The sequence below is a fragment of the Dama dama genome, chromosome 1, assembly GCF_033118175.1.
Source record: "Dama dama isolate Ldn47 chromosome 1, ASM3311817v1, whole genome shotgun sequence".
In the NCBI taxonomy this organism is placed as follows: domain Eukaryota; kingdom Metazoa; phylum Chordata; class Mammalia; order Artiodactyla; family Cervidae; genus Dama; species Dama dama.
This window is the reverse complement of record NC_083681.1, coordinates 32,814,466-32,836,470: the sequence shown is the minus strand read 5'-3', so window position 1 is coordinate 32,836,470 and position 22,005 is coordinate 32,814,466. Positions and strand designations below refer to the sequence as shown.

At 45.1% G+C, this 22,005-nt stretch overlaps 1 protein-coding gene across 1 annotated transcript in view; it reads right to left on the bottom strand.

The window, feature by feature from the left end:
- Positions 1-22,005, bottom strand: part of SORL1 (sortilin related receptor 1) — a 158,052-nt gene that overhangs the window by 66,449 nt on the left and 69,598 nt on the right. The window contains exons 13-19 of the mRNA XM_061146202.1: positions 14,976-15,154; positions 13,209-13,395; positions 10,112-10,240; positions 9,207-9,292; positions 4,973-5,145; positions 3,771-3,902; positions 1,532-1,623 (exon numbers count right to left, since the gene is read on the bottom strand). Of these exons, the coding sequence (XP_061002185.1) occupies positions 1,532-1,623; positions 3,771-3,902; positions 4,973-5,145; positions 9,207-9,292; positions 10,112-10,240; positions 13,209-13,395; positions 14,976-15,154 (978 nt within the window). The remainder of the gene's footprint in view (positions 1-1,531; positions 1,624-3,770; positions 3,903-4,972; positions 5,146-9,206; positions 9,293-10,111; positions 10,241-13,208; positions 13,396-14,975; positions 15,155-22,005) is intronic.

The window sequence follows — 22,005 nt, the reverse complement described above, 5'->3', positions numbered from 1 at the left end:
CTCCAGGCAAGAATACTGGAGTGGGTTGCCACGCCCTCCTCCAGGGGATCTTCCCAATCCTGGTATGGAACCTGCATCAGCTACACTGCAGGCAGATTGTTTACCGCTGAGCCATTGGGGAAAGAACGGGGAGACGGACGCTCAAATACTCCTCCAAAGTGGCGAGCATTCAGCCAGTTAGTTCAGCCTTGATGTTGTAATCTCTGATTATACCACTTAAAGCCAGTTAACTACCTAACCCAGAAATTCTTCTACTGGAATTTATCTATGGGTAGAATCAAGTTATGCAAAGAGAGTGTACAAACATGTTCATCATCAGCAATGTTCACATTTGTTGTTGTTTAGCCATTAAATTGTGTCAAACTCTTTGCAACCCCATGGACAGTAGCCCACCACGCTTCTCTGTCCATGGGACTTCCCAGCCAAGAATACTGGAGTAGGTTGCCATTTCCTTCTCCAGGGAATCTTCCTGACCCAGGGAAGATTCAGGAGACAGGTCTCCTGAATTGCAGGCAGATTCCTTACCACTGAGTCACCTGGGAAGCCCATTGTTCACACTAGCAAAATATATACATATACAGGTAGGAGTGCATACAAATATATATATTTAAGTGTGTCTGTGTATATATGTATACACAAAAAAATACCAACCTGTAAAGTGTTACATTATGGTACATACAAAAGAACAGTAAAATGTCTAAAGACCTACATGCGTTCAGATTAAAAAGATCTTCCAACCATATTAACATTTTTAAAACATGCATGCAGAACAGTAAATATCCTATGATCCTCCTTGATGCATGTGTGCACATATGTGTATCTGTGTGTTAAAGGGTGTACACCTGTACATGGGTAAAAATAAACTCTGAATGAGACACAAGAAACTATTAACCATGATTACCTCTAGAAAATGTGAAAGGGAAAAGAAGAAACAAATATTTTTCATTTCATAAATTTCTTTCTTTTAATATTTCTAACCAAGTGCATATATCACTTTCAGAGTTTTCTTTTAAAAACTGATCTCTCAATCATAAATGCTAGAAAGCCTAATCCAGAATTTCCCCTTTTAGGTATGTTTCCTTAAGTTAGCAATAAATTAATAAGAAGCACCTCTGCCTTTCCCACTTTCCAGTTTGCATATAAACTGCTGGTAAGAAAACACAGGCTGGGGGCAGGAAAAAGAAGGAATGGTTTAAATATTTGTATCACATGTGAAACTCAAGATAAAGCCTCCTTACACTATTCAAGCAGGGCTGACTATGTCCAGAGAGACTTTAAATATTACTTTCTGCTAGGGAAACACCCCACAGCTGCGAGACATCTGGGCACCTAAAAAGACTGCGATGCTTGCTAACAGGAAGAAGATGGAGTTTGCTGCCCAGGAGGACCAAGCTCCGGTTCCAAGACTTGCAGGTCCTAGATTACTTCAACCAGAACGATCAGAAACAAGTTTTTGCCCAGCAGTTTGCATTTCCAGGAGATTCTGTGGCAGCCCTGGACCCACACGGATCTTCTCTGGGACCACACTTACCCATCTTGCGGCACGAGGACCAGAGCCCTGGGTCGATCAAGCACAGAGGCATTGACAATGGTGAGGCGGAAGTCACCGTCTGGATGCCCCACCTGACAAATAAAGGAGGGGGAAAAGCTAAGAGGGGTCTGAGCTCCTTATAAGGCCCACGCTGCAAACTTTCCTTCTTGGTTCCCACCTACAGTCCTCCATGGTGGCCAGATTCCCCTGCAGACTGATTTGGGAAACTTGCGCCCCTCTCCAGCCAGACTGAGTTGTTCCCTCCTCTGGCGCAGGCAGCAATTCTCACAGGGTCTGACAGAGGAGCCAGTATCACCTGCACCCCCAGTTCTGGGGGTGTGATGACCTGCACAAAGTGCGTGCTCGCTGCGTGTGTATTTACTCCACCCACCTCCACCACTCCAAGCTCCAAAGCCACCAACATCTCTGCTTTATCCATAAAACAAACTCTCAATGTCACTACCTCACCAATTCAGAGTCCCCACATTCTCTTCTCTCCACATTCTCTCTCCTTCACGTCAGCCCCTACAACTTCAGGGAGACTGGTCCTCTCAGGGATCCCCAAGCCTGATATACCCACTCCTGTCTGCTCTTGCCATGCATCCCCCCAAGACCTGTCCTCTGCTTTCTAATCAAATCCTATCCTTCCTTCAAAATACCCCACCAGGCCCAACTCCTCTGCTAACCTTTCTGATCCACCTTGATCAATGGGCATCCATAGTTCTCATCACTGACTCTTCTTTCACCATTTCACACCCAGTATTTGAGTTTATACTGTGAGCCTATAGACACTCAAGCTTTACCTGCATCCTTCTAGCAAAGCGCTGAGCACATTCGATTAAAAAAAGAGAGAGGAAGAGTAATGACAAGACCACCAACGCACGGCTCAGAATGTGCCCAGTGCTATGCACCCTTCCACCCTTTCTCTCAACCGTCCCATGAGGGGAACACTCCGATGATCCCTGCTCGGTCAGAGCTCAGCTCAGATGTCACCTCCAAGACACCTCCTCTCCCCTGTCACGCAATCAAATATCCTGTGTGATGTTCACTGCAGCACACGGCACCAACAGGACAGATGGACCTATTTCTTTGTTATTTTGCTTCCTCCCCTAAAACCTAATCTCTCAGCACAGGGACCTGCATGTCTTGCCTCCTGCTGTATCACCATGATCTAAAACCAGACCCGTCACACTGTGTGCTGGGACGCGGCACCTGCCAAGTGACTGACTGAACAACGGGGTCTTCATCTTACGGACGAAGGAACTGAAGCTGAGAGGGGATCAGATACTTGCCTGAGTCATTCAGCTACCAGAATAAGGACTAGGGGACTCCTCTGGGCGTCCAGTGGCTAAGATCTCAAACTCCCAATGCGGGGGCCGGGGTTCAATCCTTGGTCAGGGAACTAGATCCCACATGTTGTAACTAAGAGTTCACATGCCTCAACTAAAGATCCCGCAGGCTGCAATGAAAGAAGACCCTGAGTGCTGCAACTAAGATCTGGTGCAGTCGAATAAATAAAAATAAATACTTTTTTTTTTAATTAAAAAAAAAAAAAAGGGATAAAGACTGAACCCAGGTCCATCTCTCAAGTTTGTGGCTTTTGCTGTGTGATTTGTCCTGTCTCTCTGGGTCTCCCTGTTTCTACTTCGCCTTCCACATAACCCGCAAGTCATGCCTCCCGAAAGGTCAGCATAAAGAGGTGTTGAGATGGTGCCCCAGGGCCCCAGTAGGAATATGCAGGAGTTGAGCATGCCTAGGAGCCCATGATCTCTTATCCTTCTCAGCCCTGCAGAGCTCAGGTGCAGACAGGTGGAGTGAGGAGGTGAGAGGACCTACCTTACAGGGCACCTGAGAAGTGAATCAGAGAATTCATGCAAAGTGGTTCCAACAGAGAACGACCACATGAGGATGGCAGTCACAGAATTATCTTCATTACACTAACAGCATTTAGTACTGGAGTGTGGATGTTACGGCTTTATAGTAATGCTACGGTATCACTATCATTACGGTTACTACGCTATGCTGCTGCTAGCCCCAGTACAAGTGTTCAGGTATCTTAATGAAATCTCTATTTGACAGACACAGGCATCCTGTTTGCACATGGGACCACCTTTCTCTGCAATTCTCAGGGAATCTCCAGAGGAGCTGGACACACTGGCTTCCCCCTCTGTGTCAAATCTGGCTCCCAGCCCAGCACCTCCCTGCTTGCTTAATCCCAGACAGCACGGAAGGCACATACCTCAATCTTTTTGAAGCCAGAATCCACCCAGTAAAGTAACTGGCTGAGGGGTTCAAAAGCCAAGGCTTCTACTGTCTCCAGGCCAGAATTGAAGATCACCTCCTGCCCCGAACTCCCATTCAAACAGAGGCGCTGAAGAGACAGAAAAGAAGAAATACTGTGAAATGTTCACATGATCTCTAGCCAAATCGGTTCCATCGATGGGAACCTGTTTATTCAACTGGCTTGACTGGCAAGGGCGGAGATGTTTTCTATTCGCCAGTATTCCAGATACATGAAGCCATTTTTTTCACTAAAAGCATTTCTTAAATGGATTACAGCTTCCTGTTTGAAGCAGGATAACTTAACAGAACCGAGTCGTTTATATCTTCCTGCATGATAGTCGTGAACACTGGTCACTGAGCTACGCTGTATCACAATAATGAGGTAGAGATGACCAAGATGCATGAGTCTGCTTGCTTTTAAAATAAATGAAACCGGATTGCTGTTATTTTTAAGATCCTGTGTCTGCTTTTTATAGTCCTTCCTCTCTCAGAGGCTCCAAGTCATCAGATGCTACCGCTTGGACAGCCACGGGCAGCAGCCACGGCCTCCCCCTCCCCCACCTCCCTGTCCCCTCCTCGAATAGCCAGGCCCTGTAAAATTTCTACTGGGTTGGAAGTCCAGATAAAACTTGTTAGAATTGCTTTTATAAAAGGATTACACAGGCAATGAAAAAAGATCAAACAGGTCTCTTTAAAATGCACGGGTCTGCAAGTATGGCCATTTATCTGGCCTGCCCAGTGATCTTTACAGCTTACTTTCTGGTTCTTGACTGTGCTCAGAATAGCTGAAGTGGATAATTACGTGAACTACAGAGAAGTCAAGAGTTACTATATCAGGGCTTGAAAAGACGGACACAAACGAGGCAGTGGCTATGATAGGAGGGACGAAGAGGGCTACATACTTAGCCCTAAAATCTTCCCAGCAGGAAAAGGGAGACCTCACTTACAAGCAAGAATGCAGATTTGAGGGCTCCCTTTGTTTTCCCTACAAGGACAGAGGTAGGCAGGGAAAGAAAACTGAAAAGTGTCATCCATTGGCTCTGAGATAAAACTTAAAAACTTCAAATACCCATCTCTTCAGAACACTCTAAAACAGGTTTACCAGGACTCAGCAGTCACAAGGCAGGGCCCCCACGAGCAGACCCAGGGAGGACACACCTGGATGACGTCCAAGGCCAGGTCGGACCAGTACAAGCAGTTGCGCTCATAGTCGAAGTCCAGGGCCACCGCTGACCGCAGCCCGCTGAGGGGCAACTGCTCGGTGGCCCCCGAGGCCAGGTCGTAGCGATGAATGGACTTGCGCATGGCGTACAAGATGAACTCGTTCTCCTCTGCAGACATACAAGACAAGAGCTGGTTGGGCCTGGGGGTGCTGGAGGGGTCCTCACACGTCTAACCTACCTCTTTCTCACCCGTAAGCCTCAGAGCCATGGATGGCACAAGGCGTGGATCAAGTGAGAACTTAGGGATCGTGACTTAGAAGGAGGGTAAAAGCAATAACATTTCTGCCTCGACCAAGTTACTCAGACATCCATGAATCTCTCCTTTTTACTGCTATTTTTCCCCCCCAAATCTGTGTCCTCCCCTGCCCTCCATAGTAGGCATGCTCCAATATCCAGCTTCAGAGCTCAACCTAAAAGTTTTGGTCACATATGAAAATAGTCACACCACTCAGCACATTCCTCATCACAGGATGGACCTCATCATGTGGCACAGTAATCTCACGGACTAGGGAATTTGAGTCACTGAAGACTTAAGGCTAAGTTTTCTAATCTATTTGCTCACCCATTCAATATCGTTTATAAAGACACAGAGCAATCATATCAACCTATTCTATTTTCAAAGTAATAATACATATGTTCCTGGCCACCTACAGAATGTATTACAACACAATCATCATGAAGATTCTACTTCTACTTAAATACTTACACAACATACATACTATGTACCAGGAATTGTTTGATCCCAGTAACAACTGTATAATGGGCTTCCCTGGTGGCTCAGACATTAAAGAATCTGCCTGCAATGCAGGAGACCCAGGTTCAGTCCCTGGGTTGGGAAGATTCCCCTGGAGAACAGAATGGCAATCCATTCCAGTATTCTTGCCAGGAGACTCTATGGACAGAGGAGCCAAGTGGGCTACAGTCCACGGGGTCGCAAAGAGTCAAAGATAACTAAACGAGTTTGAGAGAGAGAGAGAACACCTGTATAATGGAAGAACTATTAACTCAATTCTACAAATAAGAAAGCTGAGAGCAGGGGTTAAGTAACCCATGCAAAGTCACATAACTGGTAAGTGGCCGAACCAAGAACCAAACTCCAGTGGTCTGGATCCAGAGTCTAAGCTTTAACACCCAAGGCTGTCTCTTGCAATATAGGCACCAATCTCTCAAGACAGAGAAACAGAAGCTCAGAGTGCTTGAGAAACTGATTTAATGTCAGACAGCTAAGAACAGGAAGAGCTGGTGTTCTTGGTGGTCTCTCTCTTCCTCTTAGGGACCGGCCTGGAAAACATTTGGAGTTTCCCAAGAGAATGAAAATTAGCAACACACCCGCATCCATTTCCGAAGTGTCCATTGTGACAATATATTGCATCTGCAAGTGACAAATCTGGATTCCTCTGCTGCAAGCTTGCATGGTGATGGTTGTTATTTTTTTTCTCTCTCTCTCTCATTCCATTCTTTAAACATATGTTAGCCACCTCTGCTTTATAAAGCTCCAATATAAATAATGCACTCAAAAACTTAAATCTACCTATAATTTTTTTTTTAACCAAAGGTAAATCTGCCCTCTTTTCCTTTGGTCTCACTTCAAAAGGATCTAAGCCAGCACATGATAACGAATCACTCCCTTTGGTTTTCAAGAAAACCATCCCACTGTAATTCCCAGGAGATCAGGCAGTCAGATGAAAAGTGCTGAGTTTGTAAAAATGCTGGAATGACAGACTTGTTGCAGCAGTGCTACATGGAGCTGTGGAGACGCATTCATAGCAGCAAGCCCTTTGCCCCACCTCTCCCCAGCATTTAGAAACCTCACTCTGTTGCTCTGGGATTTTTTTCTTCTAACCGACAGTGCCTTTTGAGTCCAGAAACACCCACCTTAGAATCTGGTATAGAGAAACAGACAGCATATTATGTGTTAGAAAAGAAATAGAATTGGTCAATCCCAGGCATCTATAAGCCCAGCCTAGAAATGTATGTCACTGTCCTAATCTCAAAGGAAGAAAAATTTCTTCACTTTTAAAAATCCTTCCGGATGGCCAGATTATCTCATCTTTGCAAACATATTATGGTTCTATGTTAGTCCTATGAAACATCTTTTCCTTTCTTGGTACATTCCTGCCTCTGCTCCATGCTTTCAAAAAAAAAAAAAAATATTTAGAAGGTAGCCTACCCTACCCTACCACCTTCCCTGGTAGCTCGGACAGTAAAGCGTCTGCCTAGAATGAGGGAGACCAGGGTTTGAACCCTGGGTCGGGAAGATCTTCTGAAGAAGCAAATGGCAACCCATTCCAGTACTCTTGCCTGGGAAATCCCATGGACCGAGAAGCACAGTAGGCTACAGTCCACGGGGTCACAAAGAGTTGGACACAAGACGGCTGAGTGACTTCACTTCACTCACTACCCTACAAGGGTTTCCTAGGTGGCCAATGCAGGAGACATAAGAGGCGCAGGTTTGATTTCTAGGTCAGGTCAGGAAGATCCCTTGGAGAAGGGCATGGCAATCCACTCCAGTATTCTTGCCTGGAGAATTCCATGGACAGAGGAGCCTAGCAGGCTATGGTCCATGGGGTCACTTAAGTGACTTAGCATGCATATACACTACACCACAAAGGAGATTTTTTCCACTTATTCCCTATTCTATCCTCTCCTATCAGAAGAGAAAACAGCTTTCCGACCATTTCAGACAGCTCTAAACAAACTGTTTTGTCCCTCGTTGACATCTTCAGAAATATTTATCACCAAAGTACATGCTCCAGCCCCTTATGAGCAATCACTCAAACCCTGCTCACCCAGGCCCTCATCAATAACAGCTCTCGTGAGGGGACTATATGAGTATTATCTGCTTGTTTGTGGTAATCTGCTGAAGCCGTGTTCTTTTAAAGTCTCCACGGTGAGGGATGTTAATTACTTGGGTAACGATGGAAGATTAAATTAAGGGACTAATGAGCTTAGCATGAAAAACACCAGGGTGAGCTGGCAAACAGTGAGCAAGCAAGAGCGCTGTTCTTCCCCTCCCACGAAGGACGAGGTGGTTCTCTCATGATTCATGTGGTGCTGACGGCTGTTCCACTGGATGCCACCTCTGCTGAGGGAGTCTGCCCTAATCCTAACCTTTCCCAAAAGGCAGGAGCAGGAGGGAGGGCTCAGAGGGAAGAGAAGCCCTACATGAATAAGACTAGAAACAGAGCAAAGAAAGAAAAGGTGCCAAGAGATCAGCTCTTCATTAAGGTATCATAATTTCACGTCTATGTGCGTGCGTGCGTGCGTGCTAAGTCGCATCAGTCGTGTCCGACCCTGTGAACTGTAGCCCACCAGGTTCCTCTGTCCATGGGATTCTCCGGGCAAGAATATTGGAGTGGACTGCCAAGCCCTCCTCCAGGGGATCTTCCCAGTATACTACAAATGCCTCAACATGAACCATCACCACCGTATCAGCTTGAAATATTTGGGACATGCTAGATCTTGACAGCATATTCACTTGCTCCCAGGTTTCTCCTAATGAGCCTGCATAAGGATGCATGCTCAAAGAATGGGCATGATGCTTAAGAGATGGTCAAGGGAAAGCATGGGGCTTAAGAGTCTGAACTTTAGCTCTGTCACTGACCAGATATGAGACCTTAAATAAACTGTTTGACTCTCTCCTCTAAACATGCTTCTTCATATTAAAAAGAATGGACCTAATAATAATATCTGCTTCATTGGGTAGTTATAGAGATTAAATTGATAACACATGGAAAAGTGAACTAAAATGTGTAAAATTCCATTAAAATATCAGTCATAATTATCACTACAAAAATGAAGACAGACCACTTAGCTACCTCCCAGAAAGCCATGAATCTGATTCTATGACAAATGGATCATAGCATGATCTGAAGCATGCAGAAGACCTATGGGTGTCACTCAGTACCCCCTCGCCTAACACACAAGAGATGCCAAATAAACATCTTTCAACGAACAAACGGGATTTCCCTCCAACATCTTCCATTCCTATAAAAGCATAAGGCCATAAATAAATGTCATTTAGAGACCACACTTTGGGGCAGACAGGAGTTCTGTGAGGCCTGTAATCTCCCTTCTTTCTCTCCATGAAGTTGGAAGAGCCGGGTGAGATCACAGTAACATTTCAACAATGTCTCGACGAGACAAAGGGAAAAAAGCACGTCTCTTACCTGCCAAGGGGCACGGCACCAGCTCTCCTTCCAGGCGCATTTCAACATCTCCTCCACTGCAGGTGTCCCCAGAAATCTTCCGATAGCTGTCACCGCCCCCCCCAAAAGCAAGAAGTCAGAAACATCAAAGTACAGTCAAGAAGGAACATGGACATTAGAGCTTAACTATTCATTTTCCTACAGAGCAAGTAGGAGGATGTTGACTCACTCTGAACTGCTTCTGTCTGTAAAGCAATTAGGCAGCCCAACATTCTGAAGCGTGGTCCTAGGTGGGTTTCACATATACTGTTGACCCTTGAACAACTTGAAGGTTAGGGGCACTGACACTCCTCAAACAGGTAAAAATCTGCATAACTGCTCTCTCTCCCTCAAAATCAAAGGAATTCATAAATGACTCACCCAAAGGTAGGAAACTCAAACAGTCAGTCTGCAGAGAATTGGGACTAGAATCCTAGTTCTTTTGATTCTATGTATTGTGATCTATAATCAATCACAAACATTTCCCCACACTTAGTTAATTAAGATCTGTAAAATGAAAATACGGGTACTGTATTTATTGATTAAATTCCACCTATAAGTGAACCCGTGCATTTCAAATATGTATTGTCCCAGGGTTAACCATATCTCTTCAACATGCCACTCTGAAGACACGCATTGGCTGAAGTTTATGACTTAAGAAGCAACTGGAATTTCAGAGAAGCTTGCAGACTTGCACTGTTTCCCCATGGGGGGTGGGGTAGGGAGAAGAGTTTGTGAAGGGCACAATGTTAAATTTTGTGCAAGCTACCTGAAAGATGCTAATGTGGAATTCTGTCATTGAGAGCATGAAAGGAACCCAGGTGGGCCCCTACACTCTCCATGCCAAGCAGACCTGATGTATCCTGGACATGGCAACCATGACGTACCCTCTGGTTCTCCTATAAGTAGAACCCACGGGACAAGGCACGGGAGGGGCGTATGAATTCCCAGAAAACTCCGGATCCGGAACACAGACCTCCAGTGACAGATCTTCACTCATCTTGAAGCCGAAGTCACTGAAAAGACAGTCGGGGCTTGTCAAGGCTGTTGGTTTACACACTTCAGGTATTTAAGCCCCTCCCGTGTGACATCTACTCTATTGCCCCACACCAGCTTCATAAATCACTTAGGGACTTCCCTGGTGATGTAGTGGTTAAGAATCCACCTTGCAAGGCAGGGGATATGGGTTCTATCCCTGGTCTGGGAACTAGGATCCCACATGCCGCAGTGCAACCAAGCCCTTGGGCCACAACTACCAAGTCTGAGCACTGCAACTAGAGAGAGAGTCTGTGTCCTGCAACAAAGACTGCACATGTCACAACCAAGATCCAACAATGCTAAATAAACACCTAAATATGTACATATTTAAGTTACTTAATGTATCCCTTTAACAAATACTCACTTTTTCACACCAGTACATTTCAAAAAAAACTTGATATCAGAGTCATAATTGGAAAACCACTATCCATGCCATAAATAGACAAAAACGAGACAGATCATGATATCCAAAACAAAATAATACTGCATTTTTTAGCTGGATCCAATTCCCCACCCAGACTCTGGACCTGCCCTCTCTTTGTTAAAACAGATTAGCAATTGTGAAACGTCTGCTGCATCTCACCCAGTGAGACTTTCTCCTTGACACTATTGGGAGAATTAAGAGAGAAATTTAAAAGAATAGTCTTTTTTCTAAACTAAGGCTTTGCTGTTACTTAAGACCACATCCACTTACAACTTAAAATCACCCTGGCTTCCTCCTCACATACTTTGGGACTCAGTCCCTTAGTCCAGGAGACCTCCTGTCTGTGGGGACCACGTCTCTGCCACTCCCACCTGCTAGCCAGGTAAAGCCCTGGGGTAGGAAGCAGGAGTCCCAGGTCTAGTCTCGGCTCTGTCCTGTTACTGCTTGTCAATGCCCAAGCTGACAACTCTGAAATGAGGCAGCTGGCATATGTACTTCCCGAGGTCTGGCCCAAACCATCAACTCGAAATCCAAAGGCATTTTCCAATCCAAAGGCATTTTCCAGGTTGGTGTGCTTTACCCGAAAGGTTTCATTTACTCTACTACATGTAACACCTACTATAGGGAAAGTATTAACAGGGACATGGAAAAGTGGTTCACGTGTATATTACATCACAGTCCACACCAAACCCTCAACAGAGAATTATTCAGAAGGGAGGAGTTTTATTACTGTACTGAACAGGTCCCGCTTGTTAAATCAGGCAAATTTTTACAGAGTGGCTGCTTTCAACCTTTTGGGGGACTAGGCAGAGCATTAATTACTCCAATAGCCAACTACCCTTCATAGGCAGTTTCTTCAAACTGTAGGTCATAAACTAGTGAGCCTGTGAAAGCACATTGGAGGGTCTGGACCTGCTTCCTCTCCTCCCCACAAAGAACAGAAGATTGCAAAACTCATCGTACTTGAAAGTAAGCCTTAGCTCACAAAACTTTTGTTTATATAGATGTATGCCTGTGTCTACATACACAAATATGTATAGGTAAAGAGGCATACCATAAAATACACTGCTTACTAGGGGCTGTAGTCAAGAGTTTGAAAACCACTCTTATTGGCAACGTTGGGGAATATAAAGATGTAAAAGAAACTTTTGATGTTTTCGAACTGCGGTGCTAGAAGAGACTCTTAAGAGTTCCTTGGACTGCAAGGAGATCAAACCAGTCAATCCTACAGGAAATCAACCCTGAATATTCACTGGAAAGACTGATGCTGAAGCTCCAATACTTTGGCCACCTCATGCAAAAAGCCAGCCCACTGGACAAGACTCTGATGCTGGTAAAGACTGAGGGCAGGAGAAGAAGGGGGAGACACAGGATGAGGTGGTTGGATGGCATCACCAACTCAACGGACATGAGTCTGAGCAAACGCTGGGAGATGGTGAAAGACAGGGAAGCCAGGCGTGCTGCAGTCCATGGGGTCACGAACAGGCAGACACGACTGAGTGACTCAACAGCAGCAGCAGCAAACTACAGTCTCCTCTTTCCTATCAACAGTCCCAGGAGAAACACCCATTCCTCCTCCAAGGTTCCTACATCTTTCCACCTCCCATTACAACTGTTTGTGCGCATACTGTTCCTGCTACATTCTCAGGCAACGCCTTAGATAGTCCACTCAAAGACTAATGAATAAACAAATATGTATATTTACACACACACAAATATATATATGTGCCTGCATGCGAAGTTGCCTCAGTCATGTCCAACTCTTTGCCACCCCATGGACTGTAGTCCATCAGGCTATCTGTGCATGGGATTCTCCAGGCAAGAGTACTGGAGTGGGCTGCCATGGGGTGGGTTCCATTTCCTGGGATATTTCCGACCCAGGGATCGAACCCGTGTCTCTGGTGTCTCCTATATTGGCAGGCAGATTCTTTACCACTAGTACCACCTGGGAAGCCTACGTATATATATATATATATATTATATATATTATATATATATAATATATATTTTTATATATATATATATATTATATATATTTATATTTATATATATTATATATATTTATATGTATATGTTTTATATATATATATACACACACATCCACACACACATCCTTGTTTCAGATAAAAAAACAAATTTCCTTGAAAATAGGGCTCCTAAGAAAAAGGAGTTATTCACAATGGAACCTTCAGCATGTTCCTTTCTTGGCTTGCCCTTGTGGAAATAAACCCCAGAGTAGTCTATTCCTACATAAATTACTGTAGCTTGCTTGGTGGGGGCAGGGGACGGGGGGCGAGGCGGGGGTCACATCTCCATCACATCACACGGCTGACACAACCAAATGGAAAAACCAACATAAAAAGTGCCCGGCACAGCTCCTGGCTCCTAAGAGCTGCTTAATAAACACTTGTTTCCTGTGAGCCGCTCCCTTTCTTCAGGGGAAGGCAGACGCCCCAGCCTGTTGCCCTCACTGCTGAGGGACCAGAAGAGCACTCGGTCCCTGGCGTGGCTGGAGAACCAACCATTCATAGTCCTCGCGGGTACAGGAGCAGTTGGACACGACCACCGGCCGGTCGAAGTCTTCTCCGTTAAAGCACGTGGCATGGGGGGTCCTCCGCTTGAAGACAGTCTTGTGCCCCAGCAGACACTCGTTGCCCCGCTCATCAGATGGGGACCATAGCTTGTAGTCGTTCTCCGTGCAGGGGACCCCTGAGGAGGAAGAAATGTAGCATTACAGGCATGCTCACGTGGCGTTTCCTGTCCTGCCTGCCCCGTGGCCCAGCCACCCACTTCCTGGGCCTCTCGCTGCCGCCCAGCAAGCGTGCAGGCCCCGGAGCTGCCCTGACCCTCTCGCTGGCTGGCTCTGGGGCCAGGCAGCACCTGCCTCTAGTGTCCCCAGAAACACAGACGTCCGCCTGAGAAACCTGGGAGGGAGCAAGCCCCCCTGGCGCTCACAGTCGAAACTTCTGAAAGATTTGAGCAGATTCTGCAGTTTCCTTTAGAACTGGGTCCCCAGAGGTGTTTGTCTCTGGGGAGTTAGGTCAAGGCTGGACTCCCGAGAGGTGGCATCACTGAGGAGTACTGTTCCCTATCAGATTCCCAGGATGGCATGGACGCATCTGTAGTGTGGCCCATGAGCAAGAGAATCCACTGTCACTGCTTGGAAGGTGCGGGACCTTCATGGAAGGAGGCGGAGAATTGGTCAGACAACCTGGATGGTTACTCCATCTACTCACATCCACTCAAAATTTAAAAAGAGTGGTTTCTACAAGAATTCCAAAGTACACCAATGTCTATATTAGTAGTTTATATCTTTTTTATATGTGTGTCTTTTGGTTAGATTAAATGCTGCCTGGAACAGATGAACTACTGTCAACTCAACGCCATCCCCAATCAGCAAGCATTTTTTAAACCCTTACTGACGGTAAGGCTATCAGGCCATCCAGTGGGTAGAAAATAAAGATGCACAGAGAAGGTTCTTATACCTGAAGACCTATGATCCTGTTGATGAGGGACGACACGCAAAGTGCGGCAGACACAAATCTATAATTCAAGGTGTGAAGAGTACGCGTCCGCTCTGGACACAGAGAAGAGGGCAGAGGTCTGGCTGGGTTATTAGCAGCCAAGTGCACTGGGTCCTGATTCATGAAAAGGATTTCAGCTAGCAGAAACTGAATAGGTAGCCCACAGAGCATTCCAGGCAGCTGGAATAAGGTCAGCCATGGCAGAGAAGGAGCAGAGGGCAGGGTCACGTGGGGGCAAGAAGGAAGGAGGATGCTGCGGAGGTTTACTCTCCCTGCTCCCTCACTGGCAGGTCCTGGGCCTGGGCCGGCAGATGGAAACGAGATCCCAGACAGCCGTGAGAGGACCCTGCACCATTAGTAGAGTTTACCTACCAAATGTGCCAAACTGGAACTGCTACTTTGGAAGAATGGTTTTCAAGCATTTATTCATTCACCTGTTCAGCACACATACACCTAAACCCAGCCTGTACCCAGGACCGCACAGGAAATGAGGATACAGAGAACGCACGGCCCTGGTAGGAAGTGCCTGAGTAACTGCCTCTGAATCTCTCGTTCACTCACTGCATACGTGCTGTCTTCAGTGGATTACAGACCCTTCTGAGAGTATCTAAGCTGATGTCAATCCCAAAGGAGAAGATCTATGTATACATACAGCTAATCCACTTTGCTATACAGTGGAGACTAACACAGCATTGTAAAGTAACCACACTCCAATTTTTAAAAAAAGGTCCTTCCATGAAAAGGGCCAAGGAGGCAGGCACTTACCCAAGGCACTTGTGGCATTGACCTGGAGGATCAGCCAGCTGTGGATGTTCTCCTTGTTGGAGCCGAAGATGGTGAAGACGGTACTCTTCTCGCCAGGCTCCGTAAGGAGGCCGTACACAAACACCGGCTTCTCCGAGAAGACGAATGTGGTCCAGGTCTCCCCTTCATTGGTGCTGTACCTGCCCAGGTGTAAGAAGAGGATCCGTGCAGTTAAAGTCTGGGGGCAAGGCCCTGGTTTCCGGATAACAGCCACCTGTAACAGGAACCAGGGCTCCTTGGGGCAGCGGCTGATCCCGGAATAATGCCAGGGAAGTTTAAGGTTGTGCTAGAAAGCATGGAAACGCTCAGAGACTGATGCTGTCGATGCAAAAAGAAATAGGAGCCAGCCCCATGGGGCGCCAACTGGCCAGGTTGGGACAATGTGAACTTTAAAAAAAGAGAAATGATGGTAACAGATAATACAATGAATGAAAACAGGGTATGGGTCTGTACATAATAAAGAAAAAAGGGAAGAGAAGGGAAATTATTATATCACAGTACTACCTAATAATTGTTAAAAAACAATGACAGAATGAGAAAAGTGACTATTCTGTAACCCCACTGCAACAACCAAGTCAGACAAGATTATCTCTGGATGCCAAAAACACTGGGTGAAAGAATGTTGGGGACCAGAGCATCCACATGGTCTAAAGATACCAGCTCACTTACTGCAAAAGAGGAAACGTTAATTTACAGTGGATGATCAGAGTTACAAATCTTGCAAATTTAGCAGCACTCAAAGTGGGGCAAGACAACATGATGTCATGTACCTCTCGGATAAAGCACTGAGGATGACGCATCATCTAGGCAAGAGTCCATGAACTGGATGAATTGAAAATGTGGAATGTTCTATGTGACAACTGGCCTGGAATCTTCAAAACATCAAGGCTATCAAAAACCAACCAAACAACCCAAGAGGCAGAGGAATTGCTACAGATTAAAAAGAGACTAAAGACAAATGTAAACCCTGACTGAATCCTCGATTAGGGGGGGAAAAAAAATCAACAGCTACAGATAATATAGGACAACTGAGAAAATGTAACAGTCTATAAGTAATACCTATAGTAATGCCATCATCATTGGCATTGGATGGCATCACCAATTCAATGGGGATGAACTTGGGCAAACTCCAGGAGATGGTGAAGGACAGGGAAGCCTGGCATGCTGCAGTCCACTGGGTTATGAAGAGTTGGACACAACTTGGTGACTGAACAACAAAATAAATCATACTAAGTTCATGATCATTTTCTCTGGCATGATAGCAGCATTCTCATTGTGTAGGAGAAGACTTTTATTTATTTAAGATATGAGTATTGAGCTATGAAGGGGTACAATATCTGCAACTATTTTTCAAATCATTTCCCCCTAAAAGGAGGGATGGATGGATGGAAAGACGGCAAACAGGATAAACAGATGGCAAAAGCAAAGCAAACAAAACATTAACAACTGGTGATTACATGAGGTGTAAGTGAAGGTAACATGAGTACTTTTTTACACAACTTTTCCAACTTTTCCCATAGTCTTAAAAATTAAAAGTTGGAGGAAAGTGTGTCTTGAGAAAAGGCAGACTACATCAGAAAAAGTATGCAAGCCCTCTTGGGGAAAAAAGCAGCCATGAATTCAATGTATTGATTTTAAATTAACTTTTGTATTAAAGACAAGGAGGAGGAAGAGGAGAGGAAAATGTGCCTGGTATTGGCGTCATCACCTAGCAAGCTGGTGAGAAGCTCACCATAAGAAACCTCTCAACTAGAGTGGGTTCAATTAGGGTCACAGAGCTACTGGAACTCTCCAAAATCCAATTTAAACACAGAACTTTTCTTTCACTTTTCTCAAGTTTTTGAGATTTTACTTTTACTCAGGGTCTTAATACTTGATGTAAATCTTTTTACGTCATTCAATTCAAGCACTTCCTCTTGAGATTACTAAAACTGGTACTTCTGCAAGTGGGCTACGGGTTAAACTGTGGTCATGGTGGGGGTGGAGTGGGGACAGGGCAGAGGGAACTGAGCGATCTCCTCTACAGATCTTTCTAAGAGGAGAAATTCTCTTCTGGCTGACGTGCTTCTGGCTTAAGCTAATCTGAAGCAGATAAGGAGATAAGTTAACTTAGTCTCCTTCTTGCGACAGGGTGATGAGCTAAAGGCTTTCAAGCTCAGTCACATCTGACTCTTATTGACCTCATGGGCAGTAGCCCAACAGACTCCTCTGTCCATGAAATTTTCTAGGCTAGAATATTGGAGTGGGTTGCCATTTCCCACTCCAGGAGATCTTCCAACCCAGGAATCGAACCTGTTTCTCCTACATCTCCTGAACTGCAGGCAGATTCTTTGCCACTGTGTCACCTGGGAAGCAAAGGATCAGTAGCATCCTTAAAGCAACCCGAACCCGCAGAGTCGGTCTGTCAACCATACACGATGGAAGCTACCCCTCTGCTCTGCGATCACAGTGGGAGTCTGTCTACTTGCACACCATGTAGGTAATTCTGTTGAATAGCTCCTCGAACCCAAGATAACCTCAGGAAATGAATCACCCCATTTCTTGAGAAGTTCCCAGCAGACTCTGACAACAACATTATTACTGAGACTAAAAGCAGGTGCTCGGCCGAGTGCAGCTTTGTACTTAAGAATAAACTGTGCCTTTAGAAAACAGCGCTTTTTCAGAATTTTGGAGAAAGGGCAGTCACATCATCAGCCCAACAGTTAAGGGAACATCTATTCTGGGCTGAATTCTGGTCTCTGAAGGAGAACTTGTGTTGGTGAAGTGAAAATGACAGGAACCTTGCAAGAAAACAAACCAAGACATCTGTATATTCCTAACAGGCATGGAAGAGGATGTAGGGCCTCGGCCCTTAGGAAGGAAGAATTCAAAACATTCAAATAAAATACAGACATAATCTCATGGTCAAAACTCTCAAAAAGATGAGACTATATACACAATGATGATAATAAAATAACATAACCAAGATACACTACAAGGGACACAGTAGTAGAAACTCAAAAGAAACCCATGGTTCCACACAAAGGTCCTGATGAGCTCAGACTTTTAAGGAACATATTCAAGACGAGAAAAGAGTCATATAACCAAGGGCAAAACCTTAAAGAGCCGTAGCAATCTAATTAATTTTAGCTGTAATTCTTCACACTAGTAATCTGCAGGAACAGTGACCAAACAGCTCAAGCTCAAAATAAGCCAAAGATAATGCTTCAAATTACCAAAATAATTGGCAGATTAGTGGGCAGTGGGACATGGGTTGGTTTCCCAGCAAGTTCTATAAAGAATCAGAATGGAATGGGATCATCCATCTGATAGTTAATGGTATAAATAGCGATGACAGAGAAAAGCAGAAGAGGTTAGTCAATTTCTACATTGGATTTATCTTTATTAAGGAGAATGATCTTCAAACTGGACAAAGGAGGAAAAAAAAGGAAGTTAAAGGAAAATGAATATGAAATAAAGCACATTTGAGGGAACTGAAAGATTTAAAGGAATGATTGCAAAGTTCCTTTTAATAATCTCTAAAAAGAACCACAAGAACAGATGAAGATCTCAACAACTAGATGAGAAAAAAGTAGTTTTATTTCCCTTAAGAAGAAAAAGTGGTTTCAAGAATGGACTATGAAACAGCTGATTTGAGAGAACTTAGATACGAAGGAAGGTAGAGCTGGGAACACACACAGGTTCGCACACAAGTCATAACAAATGAACCCTGTTTCTTTTTCTTGGGGTTGATTCTTGATTTGAGAACAAGGTAATAATAAGGGTGTTCCTGTCTTCATAAGGATATTCGTGGCAGTGGGCTGAGGGGACAGTATTGACTAGGGAGGGGCATGTGTATATTTTCCGGGGTGATGGAAAAGTTCTCCATCCTGACAAGCAACCTTCAGAATGGATGAAATGGTGTATTTAAGATAAGAGCATCTCATGGTGTGTAAAGGACATCTCAATTAAAAACATAATTTAGTAGAAGCTACCAGCTTGAGAAGGCTGTCAAAGTGTAAAAACAGTTTTAGGTTTTTATTAACAGAAATCAAGTCTCTAGGACCATGTGAGTATCACTGCCAATGGGATGTGTGTTTCAAGCTGCTGGAGGCAGAACGGGCCCCCTCATCTTAAAACCCTGATAGTGTGAGAAGGACCCAAGAGAGAACCTACAGGGTGTAGATTCAGGATCCTACAGCACTGGAGGGAAGGAACTGGGGCAGTCTGCCATGGATGGGAGATGCTCTCCGGGGAACAGGCAGGGGTCCTCAAGCATCTGAAAGGCTTTCAGCAAAAGAGGAAATACCTGTTGGGTGCATCTCCTGGAAGCAGAGCTGAGCCCACTGCACGAAATGGGAGTGAGTAAGATTTAGGCTCTCTCTGACCTGAGAACTTCCACTTGTAAGGGAATAGATAAATAGAGAGCATGAACACATGAACAACGAATTGTCCCAAGCTGAAATAGAAGCTTTTTATTTTTCAATTTGGCAAAGTCTCCATCACTAGAATTATTCAAGCAAAGACTAGGTGATCATCCATCACAGACGACAGGCAATTCTTGCAATGGATGGCGGAAGACGGAACTAGAGGACGTAATGTTGCCAGATTCCTGCTGTGTATCTCCCCGTGGACACCCCACAGCCACGTCAGTTCACCTGTCCAAATGTGCACTCAGCCCCCTGTCCTTCCGGCCGACGCCTTTTCCTCTGCTTTTCTGTGAATGATATGACAGGTCATCTTGACCTGTCACCCCTCAGCCCCTGCAAACCGTCTGGTCAAAAAGCAACTCCTACAGACTTAGTCCTGAAAATGCTCGGTCCCCATCTAAGCAACATCTCTCACCTCCAGTCTTGGTCCTTTGGAAATGCATGCTCCTGGGCTTCCCTGGTGTCTCAATGGTAAAGAATCCATCTATCAATGCAGGGGACATGGGTTCGGTCCCTGGTCTGAGAAGATCCCACATGCCTCGGAGCAGCTAAGCCCGCGAACCACGACTGTTGAGCCTGTGCTCTAGAGCCCAGGAGCCGCAACCACTGAGCCCTTGAGCTCTGAAGCCCGTGCTCCTCAATGAGAGAAGCCACAGGAATGAGAAGCCCAGGCACTGCAGTTAGAAAGTAGCTCCCGCTCACCCCAGCTAGAGGAAAGCCTGTGCAGCAACAAAGACCCAGCATGGCCAACAATAAATAATAAACAAAAATTTTAAAACATTCACGCTCCTCAACCTTGCCAGAGCCATCTTTCTATACAAGCCATGTCGTTCTCCTATTTAAAACCCTTGAAGGGACCCCATCCCTTCAAAAGCAAAGTCCAGTCTCTCTGGTAAAGCACATAAAAGTCCTGGGGGGTCCGGGCCCCTTCTCACACACCTACCTCGGGTCTCACTCCTCACACCTCCACCCTGAGATCTACATTCTATCAACACTGAAGACTTGCACCTTCCACTGATTCATGTTGGTCTCCCCTAAAGCTCTTTCTGACCCTGGGACAGTATCCCAGCATAGTTATTTACCCTTGAAGTCTCAGCCCAAGGTTCCTCTCCTCCCAGAAGCCTGCCTGGCCCTCCTTCTGTGGTTTCCCCTAGGACCCTGCGCTCCCCTCTACTTTATACCTGTAACCCAGCAAGACCCCATGATGCCTCCCCCAGGCAAACCCCTCCCCCAGGTTCTCCGCTGCAGCTCCTTTCTGAAATATACGTAAGAGTGTCTGATGCACATTTCCTGAGCTGTTTTACAGATGCTAAAACCGCCACCAAATGGAAGATGTTAACGACTTGATGACAATGAGCATAGCTACTGGAGCCTAAGTATGGATAATGTGAACCCCTGTGACACCACACTGTTACCTCAATATCAAGCAATCAGAGAAGCAGGGCTGCTCTGTGTGTGTGTGTGTGTGTGTGTGTGTGTGTGTATTCTCAGTTATGTCTGACTCTTTCAACCCCATATATATATGTGTGTGTGTGTGTGTGTGTGTGTATATATATATATATATATATATATATATATATATATATCTCCCAGCAAGCTCCTCTGTCCATGCAGTTCTCCAGGCAAGAATACTGGAGTGGGTTGCCATTTCCTAATCCAGGGATCAAACCCGCATCTCTTCTCTCCTGCACTGGCAGGCAGATTCTGAACCACTAATGCCACCCGGAAAGCCTCATCTGGTCTTTACACACTGCTACATTTAAAATGGATAACCAACAAGGACCTACTGTCTAGCACAGGGAACTCTTCTCAATGTTATGTGGCAGCCTGGATGAGCAAAGACGGTGGGGGAGAACGGAATATGCATGGCTGATCCCTTCATTGTCCACCTGAAACTATCACAATATTGTTAATCAGCTATACTCCTACACAAAATAAAATTTTTTAAAAAATGCTCTCCTGAAACCCATCAGGTAGCTCAAGCTTTTTGAGCACTAGTTGTCCTGGACTCCCTGTCTGATGCCTTACAATAAATGCTGCTCTTTTCTTTACCACAACCCAACGTCAGTAGATGGGCGAGCAGACCCAAGTTTGGTTCAGTAACATACCTACTTATTTAATGACCTGATTTTTCAGTATCTTCTAACAACAGCTACCAGGAATAAGACCTCTTACTCACTTTTCTGCCGCTGGCAAACAGAAGGGCATTAATTAATATTTTATGTTAAAGGAAATTAGATGAAACGCATTGTGTATATATATATATATGTATATATATATTACCCCATTTATCAGTTTCTCAACAGTTAAAGACTGATAAGAACACCTCCTCCTCTATAACTCAAGGGGCTGAAGAAACCACATGGGGGTGAAAATGAAGTGCAGGGTGACTCAACCATCAAAGTTACTATGAGATCAGGTTCTGCAACCAAACAAACTGGTTATCTGCCACCTCTCACATTCTGGTACTATGAGGCTGCTTCCAGAACTCAGGTCTAGAAAAGACAGCCGCTCTGCTGGGCGGAGTCTTGGCAGTGGCTTTTCGGGACTCACAGAGGGAAACCCTATGCAATCTGAACTCT